This window comes from Lolium rigidum, chromosome 5 (genome assembly GCF_022539505.1).
Source record: "Lolium rigidum isolate FL_2022 chromosome 5, APGP_CSIRO_Lrig_0.1, whole genome shotgun sequence".
NCBI classification, from domain to species: Eukaryota; Viridiplantae; Streptophyta; class Magnoliopsida; order Poales; family Poaceae; genus Lolium; species Lolium rigidum.
In genome coordinates, this window is record NC_061512.1 from 188649465 (window position 1) to 188660358 (window position 10894).

Sequence of the window (10894 nt, forward strand, 5' to 3'; positions counted from 1 at the left end):
TCTTCGCAACTGACTTCATCATAGAAAAAGACATGTCCTAAGATGGCAACAGACTGCAGAGCTTTGTATCGCTCCCTCTGAAACCAAATGGTTACAAAAAAACATGGTTGCGGGACCGAATACCATCCGATGCGGCAATCTCCAAGAATGCCGTCCATTGGTGTTCGCCGGCGGAGCCTTCCGGAACTCGACACTCTGTCTAGATCAATGAAGGCATGCATCGAGCAAATCTTTGGAATTGCGTGAGAGGGATCCTAGGACCACTTCTTTTATTCAAGCCGTGCTAGCATCCCCCACGCCACCCTCCAACAACAGGCAAGATCCGCCGCACCGAACCCTTCCAACGGCCCAGGGGCATATGCCAACAACGAGTAAGTTGATGACATAGCAGGGTCGATCCCCATAGGATCCACCCCTATCACGCAACGAGGAGGACCCAGGAGACGGGACGAGAGACACCTAAATCATGATCTATGGTTTCAACCACCACCCGACCTAGGCTGACACTACACCTCCACCGCCGATCATGGCGTCCCCGGGAGAGGTTCTCCGCCACCATCCTGACCATGGGCGCCACCTTGATCGCTGCATGAAGACGCGCCAACCATCACCACCGCAGCAGCCATGGCAGCTATCCCCGAAAACCATCATCCCATACCATGTTTGGCGGCTGGGCCGACCACCGCAGCAAGGGCCGGCGGCAACGGCAGCATGAGGAGCGGCAAGGCGTGGAGCTTCTGGCGGCACCCCCGGTATCGCCCTAGGGTGTGACTCGCAGTTGTACTCCTTCAGTGGCGAAAACTCCTTTAGTGTGTCAATATATCATTATCGACATATATGTAACCGTGGCGCCATGTTGATAGATAGATGTCTTATCGAGGTGTTGGAGCTCCACATAGACACTGTTCATCCAACGATGGTGATAGATGACTAGATATAGAACCACACCGAAATAGGAGGAGAAACAAAGGGAAAGATAAGGGATGTAATCAGTGGTTAGAGAGAAAGGATACCGGGATTAGAAGGAGGCGACGAGCTACGAAGATGTTGGAGGCATGCTAAGAAAGTAGGCCAACGTCGTGGCTAAAAGCTAACAGGCTAGGTGGCCCACATGATACTGTGTCGGCGTACACACCAGGCAGCCCAAGCCTACTTCAACAAATCATGAAGCCCAAAGCCGGATCCACCATGGTACCGCCGGTTTTACGGCAAATGAAGTCTTGGAGTAGAAGACACGACGATCATAGATAGGATAGTCTAGTAGTCGGGCATGGACTCATACCATGTAAGCCTTAGCCAGCACCCTATATAGGTCGGTAGGGGGAGTCCCCCTGAGGCACATTCCTAGACGACCACATCATCCATTGTAACATGTACACAAAACCTCATAATCCCATCATAACAGAAGTAGGGGTTTCCTCCACCGAAGAGGATCCAAATCTGGGTAAACCCGTGGACAATCTTGCTCCCAGATTCTCGATGCCGCCTAACTCCTCTACCTCCCGCTTGCCACCCTCAATGACTATTTTCATGACAACCCCACGATAAAAGAGGATGTAAGTTCCCACTAAGAAAAGTAGGGAGTTGTCTTGGCAAGGCATCTATTTGCAACAAGTGTGACTATTGGTGAATTTTCGAGCTATAATTTAAATTGTTGTAGATGCCAAATAATTAGCCACAAGGCTTCAACCACTATTCTTCCATATAGCGATCTGTTACTCTAACATTGCTTGGTTGCAAAGACTCAAAGAGGTCTTGGATAGACGAAAGAGATGGAGTGAGGTCAACGAAATTCATCCATTTGATCCGCATCCAACGGTTCAAGCATGCCCAATCCTTCCCTGGACATTCGACGCCGATCGTCCATAGCCCATAGCCCCCAAACGGCCGTCTATCCAGATAAGGCCTGCCACGGCTACCTCCCGCCCAAAGCCGTCGCCTGCCACCAATGGAGACCACCGCCTCATGGCGCCTCCTCCCTCCAGGCTCCTCGCGACTTCCCGCTCTCCTCCAACACAACCGGCAAGCACCCTCACCTTCGTTTCTTCAACGCCCGGTGAACTCCAACTCCAGGATCCTCTGCCTCCTCCATGACAAGGTATCAGTTTACCTCAGCTCCGAACACTTTGATCGGCCCCAACTCGAACGATATTTGCAAGTTGCAATCTCTGATCCGTGTTTTTCTTGCTTGGGTTCTTGCTCGATCGCGTAGCCTGCCCCTGCAGCCCAGAGCTCGGTACAGCTGCAGAAGCTGGTCACCGTGCTGCAGTGCGGCGCCGTCTGGGCAGCAGTATGGACACCTTCAGAGCTCTCTTTAAACTCCGTTCCTCTTGAATCCATCCGCACTTCACATGATCACGTGTCGGCGAATTCCTCGTTCTTTGCGTGCGCAGGTGGAGGCCCCGGCTGCGCTGGCGACGGTGAGCGGGGAGGAGGACCTCGACCTCCTGGGGATCCTGCCGCCGATCGCGGCGATCGCCTTCGTGTACCTCTTCATTGCTCCCGTAAGCCGGTGACAGTCATTGTTGGTTTCCCGTGTTTCAGTAAGCACTCGAAAGCTAACCCAATTTGGGGAATGCATGGCTAATCGTGTTCCGGTGGTGTGGTGTGGTGTGCGTGCAGCCGATCATCATGAACTGGATGAGGCAGAGGTGGTTCAAGCGCAAGTTCCTCGAGATGTACCTGCAGTTCATGTTCACCTACCTCTTCTTCCCCGGGTGAGTCACTGATCGGTTGCATTTCGACAGCCAGTGTTACTTACAAAATAAACAGAAACAATCATGGCAAGCTCGACACAGCACTGGTGGTACTGTAATCTGTTCAATGATTGGCATCGGGCTTCAGTTGAGGATCTGGTGTGACAGTATCCTCGTATGCCCATCTCCATAAACACCATGTTCCAATTTATTGCCGAGTGGCCTAGTATCAGTAGATAAGCCATATTCTACTCCCTAAAAGATCGTCAACTGAGTTCAGTTTTCATGCATCTGCAGACTGATGCTCTGGGCACCGTTCGTCAACTTCAGGAAGTTCCCAAGGGATCCAACCATGAAGTACCCTTGGTCCAAGCCCAAGGAAGGTACCCCTCTGTACAAGGACAGATATCCACAAATCGAGACATTCAGGGAGAGATTCTACAAGGAGTAGTATACATGTAAGATAGAGAAATGGATTGTCAAGAGCAATACTTGTTTATAGATATCATGTGTAACACACACAAAAAAACACGATCCAACTTGCATGTCCCAATATAGCGCGATCCATCAGAAAGGAAAAACTATGATCAACGGAAAGAACCAGGCACATTCCAGTGTAGATAGCTGAGATATCTATATAGTACCCACCCCCAACATGTAAGCTTAGTTTATTTTAAGGGAGCTTAGTGTGTTAGGCTGGTGCCAATGCACCACACCACTATAGCCTACCACATCAGCTTTTTTCCTCACTCTCACCCCACGGTGCCAATGCACAGGCTATAGTGCCAGCTCTCACTTCTCTCTCCTCCACATCAGCTTTTCTCTTTCCTCGACATCAGCATTTTTTTTTTCAGATTACAACATTAAAAATAATGCAAGGAAATTATTTTATTGAACTAAAATTGTTACCGATTACATCATAAAAAACTTACATAAAAATTTGAAAAGATTACACAAAAATTTGAAAAAATTACATAATCTAGGCATTAGCCCACACATGCTCAATCAAATCATGCTGGAGCTGTGTATACATCGGTGACTCCCTCATTTCGTTGTCCATCTGAATCCTGGCTGCTAGGCTTGGTGGTGCATGGTTGTGTATTGCAGGGCCGACATTGGAATCAACTGTCTCATAGATGTTGTCCAAATTTGTACCACGCTCATCGTCGATGATCATGTTGTGCAGAATAACACATGCACGCATGATCAACCCAAGAGTACGCCTCGAGTAGGAGCGTCCCGGAACTGCTAGAATGTTGAACCTAGCCTTCAGCACTCCAAAGGCACACTCGACATCTTTGCGCCAAGATGATTGAGCAGCAGTGAACAGTCGATGCTTTTCACTTTGTGGAAGAGTAACACCTTTCATGAACACCGGCTAGGCGGGGTAGATGCCGTCGGCAAGGTAGTAACCATAGTTGTACTCGTGTCCATTCACCGTGAAGTTCACTACGAGTGCTTCTCTCCTAAGCACATCAGTGAACAACGGCGACTGGTTGAGTACATTGATGTCGTTGTTGGACCCGGCCACTCCAAAAAAGGCATGCCAGATCCAACGATCATACGACGCAACGGCTTCTAAGATTATGGTAGGGTGTTTGATGTCTCCCCTTGTGAATTGACCAGCATGAGCCACTGGGCAGTTCCTCCACTGCCAATGCATGCAATCGATGCTCCCTAACATGCCCGGAAAGCCACGCTCCTCGGCTTTCGCTAACAGACGCTGAGTATCCTCGACATTTGGGCGACGGCAAAACGTCTCCCCGTCACAGTCAATGATGCCTTCACAGAATCTATCTAGACAATCTGATGAAGTTTGTCTAGCTAACTTAAGCCACTCATCTATCGTATCTGCAGCGGCTCCATAAGCTAACAGACGCAAAGCCGCAGTACACTTTTGTAGGGGAGAAAAACCAGCACGGTTGAGAGCATCAACTCTTTGGGTAAAATACGGAGAGTATTCACCCAATCTATCCACAATGCGCAGAAAAAGGGATCGCCTCATCCGATACCTTCGCCGAAAGTAGCTCGGAGGATAATTGCAGTCGTCGGCGAAGTAGTCCTCAAAGAGCCGATCGTGGGCACCCAGACGATCACGCCGGATGAACTCTCGGCGGCGTCGCGGCCGTCTTGGCTCCGCCTCCTCGTTGAGCATCTCCTCCTCATACTCCGCCTGGAATGCATCGATCATATCACCCTCCATTCCGTCGCTCGAACTGCTGCTAGACGAAGACATGGCGTTGAGAGGAGTGGAAATGGAGAGTGGAGCTGATAAAGTGAGGTGTGGAATGAGTGAAACCATATGGGGGGTATTTATAGGGGGTGGGGATCCAATTTTGGGGTTTTTGGCATTTTTTCGAATTTTTGAAACCCCAACGGCTAGCTGACGTGGACGAATCAGATCGCGCCACGTCAGCTAGCCGTTACACTCTCTCGCCCGCCTGTCGCCTCTCTCTCGCCCGCCTCTCGCCTCCCTCTCGCCCCCAGCGCTACCGCCCCGACGTGCCAACGATTCCGCCTCCCTCTCGCCTCCCTCTCGCCTCGCTATCGCCCCCAGCGCGGGCGGTAGCCGGGCGGTAGCGCCGGGCGCCCGCGCCACCGCCCCGCGCTCTCGTCTCGCCCCTCTCTCGCCCGCCTCTCGCCCCGACGCCTGCGCTACCGCCCCTGCTACAGCCCGCGTTGGCACCAGCCTAAGAGTTATATACGATTAGACCACTATAGAAAGTAGACGGGGGACACAATATTTGTTAACGAGGTTCAGCTATCAATGTGCGCATCCAAAGAAAACAGCCACTCTTCTTCATGTGCTAAATCAAGATATCTTAAAAGAGCTCTAAGCTCCCCCCCCCCCCCCCCCTTTTTTTTTGCGAAACACACTTCACATGGTCGTAAATACGTAGAAACATTCACCCCTATAAACGCATGCACGCACACCCTATCCCTATGAACATATTTGAGAGATTGAGTTTAAGAAACGGCTCCGGTGGATCCTCAGATTGACGAAGTCACCACATGTGACATGGGTATACCATATTAGCTACTCGGCATTGCTATCCCTGGTATGGATCAAAGAAGGAGTCCATAAGGCCTATGAAGCCCAAGAAGAATAGAAGAACATAAACTAGGTAAAAATAGGCAAGTGTTAGTCATATTGGGTAAACCGACATACAACATGTAACCGAACCGAGATTGGACTCTGAGACCTAGCCCACTATATAAGGGCTAGGAGGAGCCACCGGGAGGGCGACCCATAGCTTTTGTAATACCACGCATCATTGCAAACCTAGTTTCAATACAATCTCGGTGACTTTAGCCTCCAATCGATTTCCGTCGGATACCTCGTTTGTCTGACAAGTCCATGAAACCACTAGCGCTCCCCTTTCCCTAAAAACAAAAGTACATACTTATGAGCATTGCCGAGGCTAACCCTCGTCACCGAGGGACCACCAAATCTCGATCCAGATCTAGATCTAAATCGATCCCTTTTTGAATTCTGACAAAAACAATACCGCCGGTGCACCAGGTGCGCCGATGATAAATCGTGTTACCGCCGGTGGACCAGGTTGGTGCGCCGGTGAACGGTGATAAGACGTTACCACCGGCGTGTTTCGATGGCGGGCATTGGTCTGCAGTGGTACGCTGATGATAGGCTTTTTCCTAGTAGTGCATGTGCAAATCTTTATGACATGACCTAAAATGAAGAATTAAGGAAAACACATTAGCAAACCCACAAGTAACTCATAAAATGGTTAAGCTATAATAATTCATGAATATGTTGTTAGCTACATAAATTTCATGGAGCCTTGTAACAAAGTACTGGAGTTCAGACAAATGGTAAAATTTATCATCATGAAGGAATCTCTACATGTTTACATCCTTCATCATCTTAAAAGTTATGGCACACATGTCTGCCACAGTAATGATTTGTATATCTGTCAAGACACTCCTATGAAAATCTTCTCTAATGCTAGGATCCACATCTGGCAAAGCTAGTATGCAATTAACGCTAAAAGGACCTCCCTTAATGTGTGCAAGGTAGTGTAGATTGGTCTATTCACTTTTTTGGTAGTGATGGGTGGATTTTCTTATTGCAGATGGGTTCCTCATCCCCTATTTCTCCTTGCAGCTTGGATATGTTCAGGCAGTCGTTTTGATATGCACATCTGATCCACCATAGAAACAAGAAACAAATCAGGTTCTACCCCTCAAATATTGAGACTGTCCTTATGTTTCTTAATCATTCCTCTCTACCAGATTCGTATGGATAAGTGTGAAATCTGCAATTCAGTCAGTGCCGCTCCTCACTAGATGTTGTGTCTCAACATCTTTTATTTATTTCAGATTTCCATATATACAAAACCGTTTATGTAGTCGCAATGTCGCATTGATTTTAACTATTCTTCAGGCGTGTCTGTAACTTTCAGGATGCAAGCTGATTCTACATTTTCCTCTAGTACATCTTATTTCAACGAAGCTCTCAATCTAATAAGTATTCTTGTGTTTTCCTGATGAATTGCCCTCAAACGACACACAACATGTTTAATCATATTTTAGAGGTACCAAGCCTGCTGAATTTATTCAGCTAAAGTTCACCACATGAGGTACAATTGTGTATTACACATTGAATTGTATAATCAGCACCCTTTAGTACAACTTGTGAGTGGAAGCATGTACATGAGAACAAATTTCCTTTCATAGTTCAATTATAAGCTTCTCCTCCCTCTGTCCCAAAATGTAAGGCGTCTAAGGATTGGTCAAAAGTTAAACTTTACTAATTTTGACTAAATATTTAGAAAAATATATTTACATCTACAATATCGAATGGACATATTAAGAAAAAATATACTTTATGGTGAACCTATTCATGTTGATTCAATACTGTAAATGTTTATATTTTTTGTATAAACTTGTTCAAACTTAAAAAAACGTTGAATTTTGACTAAGCCTTAGGCGCCTTACATTTTGGGATGGAGGGAGTATTTAATAAATACCGGTCATACAAAAACGGATTCCTTACCAGCAGTATGGTGGAGTACAATTTATACTTCTCAAATCTTGGATATAATTGTCAATGCAATCGTTGTGTGTTCATTTACTCTGATCTCATTAAAAAGTGGAATCAAGAAGTTATTTTATATAGTCACCGGGTCTTCTCCCTTCATATCACTAGTACAATCATCTGAACATTCTAAGAATTTTTTCTCAGTACTAGCTTCTGTTTTTGGCTCCATAGTTCATGGCTAGCAAGGTTTTATATTTCTAAAAAGTAACTTTATTATAAGGATTTGAATGAGATAACGTTATAGCAAGAACTAATTATTCAGCTCTGGCCTCTACTCATTTGGTTTGATGTAGATTAGAATCATTTGTGTATGATGCTACACAATATACTGTTGGAGAATTACTTATGCCTTTGGTTGCATATTGGTCAAGCTTGCAAGGTCTAAAAAACGTTAGAGCCAAGAAACGAATGATTTTTTTGCCAACGGTAGAAATCCAACATGAAAACGGATAAGTGCATATTGCGCTGGATTTTAGAATTACAAGTTTACATCGCCAGCCGAGTTGGACAAAATTATTGCGTCTCTCTCTTTTCTTCCTTTCCATGAAGTTTTCTGAAGGATAATTGATGAGCTACTGATGAATGAATGACATGTGTTCCATTATAGAGATGTAAAATGGATGACCAATGAATGAATTTGTCTGACTTCGAAAGATCAAATATGAACACAATTTGGTTAACTTTTTTCATTGTTGGTCAATTTTCTCCATCATATAACTTCAATATACTTATATATGTGAACATTGGTTGAATTCATCTTCTAAGTTGATATTTAAAATCCAACTCATGAAAACTTCCCTCATATATCTAAATTGCAATCGTTAACTATTCAATTTTTATGCTAGACAAATGTTATCAAAATTTTATGCTCTCGTAGCAACGCGCGGGAAATCATCTAGTTTTATCAACAAGGATAGACAAAAATAATTATTAATTGCTAATATCACATAAAATGATTTACACCTAATAATAACAATACCACTGACATAAAAGCTCAGCGTACTTAAGCACGCCATATTTGATCAGTGCAAAGATGCCAAATAACATCTACGCTTACCAGATAAAGCACGAAAGCTTAACAAGTAATCAATGAGGGCATACTAAGCACTTGGAGCAACAATGAGCTAAATAAACTAAAATACATAGAATGTCGAATTGAAGAATAACTTCAGTAACACCTGACCCAAACTGATGAGGAGAGCCACTAAATCGAGCAACCAGGGTTCATCAACTGGATGCACTAGATTAAGCTAGATTACTAAAATAAATAAGGCATACATCGCAAATACAAGTGAAACTTGGAGCATTAGTTATGATAGAGTTACTTACCACGACATTCTCGAAGTCTGCGTGGTTCATGGAGATGTTGAATGAATCTGCCTTCCTCTTTTACCGGTGATAGTTTACTTGTGGCTGCTTGCAGACACGGCGGATCTCATCACTTAAATACAAGAAGAAAATGACGAATCAAAAGAAGATTGAAAGGAAAATCAGAACAAACATGTACGAACTAGAGAAACCCTTACGAAATGGGGAAAAATCCAGAGAAATAAATATCACATCAATCTGGAAAAAAAACTACATAGAGTGAAATGTAGAAGCACATCTACTTCCGCATATGAAGAATCTACAGATGATTGGAGAAATCCAGAGAAAATCCAGAGTAAGAACTACATGTGGTTACCGCATCGCTCGAACTGGCGGGTGTGCCTATTTTCAGATTTTCCTCAAAGCGATGGTTCATATTCACAGTTGTATGAGTACATCGACTCTTCGAAGGTCATAATTCATAACTGCCGAAGGGATATCTTCGAGCCGGTTTCCTATCATAACCGGCTCTGGGTCGACAATGTTTAGAGGCAGCGGTTATGAACCAGCTCTAAGAGTCTTAGAGACGGTTGAATATTCTTGACCTCTGAGGTCCTTAAGCACAGGTGGTTTTTAAAAAAAACTTGGAACAAACCGACTCGAGGGGCCGTCTCTAAGTAGCAAGTTTGTACTAGTGACACCTCTTGCGAGTAAACATAGGCTTTTAATAGAAGTTAACGATTAGCTCTAGATCGACCGCCTACGATAGGGCACGACTAATTTTGGGCGATCAACAACATCGCCACTCTGAATCTTCAGCTTCCTCACCACACGACTGTATGGAAAATGTACAAATAGTCAAAAAGCACTAACCTAGAATCATTAGGTTTCCATCCCAGACCGTTAGCCCATGTGTACCGGGCACGATCCACTTTCGTTTGCCAACAAACTGACCACTGTTGTCGCTTCACTACAAGAAATCCGGTCTATTGCAACAATAATTATTGCAACGGCCAGTTTTCGTTGCAATAGAACGCAATATTGCCACGAAACCCCCATTCGTGGCAATATCTCAGTACCGGAATCTAAGAACACCTAATTGTATGCACCTAGAACTCATGCAACAAAAAAATATGCATACTCCATTGAAGCCTTGACTTTCAACAGGTTTTTTGCTGTAACATTTATACATGTTTGGCTTCTTGTACTTGTGTTTAAAAGATTGTTTCCAAGATATTGAAGTGCTAAAGTATGCCTGCTTTTGTTTTGTGTTTTTTTTTCTGAATATGACTCAATTTCTGATCGTACCTACTCAAGGGCATAAGGATGAGTTCAACGGTGGATGCTGCTGGTACGCACCATATTTACTTCTTGATCACCTATCTGAATGGTGCACATCAAATATGATTTGTTAATGCTATGTCCTTTTATTGTTTTTGTGTGCAGTAAGGAAAGGCTTTGTTATCTTAACAAGGACGGAAAGTATAACCAAATACATAAACAAGTGTGGACAACCCAGATCTGGTAAACTGTTTATCTCACTTAAGTTGTCCCTAGCATTTGCTATAATGCATAAAATCCTTGTATGAGTTAAATTGCTAAATCTTCAATATTGCTAAATCTTGTACAGGTACTCAAGGACAATATCTGACACTCCAGTGTCAGCTAATGACATGTGTGCCCCGGATGAATGGTCATCCCATGCTCGCCGCTATCGTGCGCAACTACAGGATGGTACTTTCTCTCCTTCAAATCTGGGTCCTCCGATCTGACACAATCTAATAACCAAGTCATGCAATACTTTTTTTCTATGATTTGGGTTGTAGAA

General features: G+C 44.7%; 1 protein-coding gene across 1 annotated transcript; it reads left to right on the plus strand.

Annotated features, from left to right (window-relative positions):
• The first annotated feature begins 1901 nt into the window (after positions 1-1901).
• LOC124653738 (NAD(P)H-quinone oxidoreductase subunit L, chloroplastic) lies at positions 1902-3293 on the plus strand. Its single transcript, XM_047192800.1, has 5 exons — positions 1902-2098; positions 2213-2290; positions 2394-2504; positions 2623-2717; positions 2994-3293. Exons 1-5 carry the CDS (start codon positions 1949-1951, stop codon positions 3145-3147), a joined length of 588 nt encoding a protein of 195 aa, XP_047048756.1. The 5' UTR covers positions 1902-1948; the 3' UTR covers positions 3148-3293.
• Positions 3294-10894: the final 7601 nt, after the last annotated feature.

Excerpts from the sequence above, each read along its gene's own strand:
- LOC124653738 (XM_047192800.1), top strand. The coding sequence starts at position 1,949 with ATGGAGACCACCGCCTCATGGCGCCTCCTCCCTCCAGGCTCCTCGCGA. Across the intron at positions 2,291-2,393 it reads GCGGCGCCGTCTGGGCAGCA|GTGGAGGCCCCGGCTGCGCT; the intron begins GTATGGACACCT and ends TTGCGTGCGCAG. Across the intron at positions 2,505-2,622 it reads TGTACCTCTTCATTGCTCCC|CCGATCATCATGAACTGGAT; the intron begins GTAAGCCGGTGA and ends GTGTGCGTGCAG.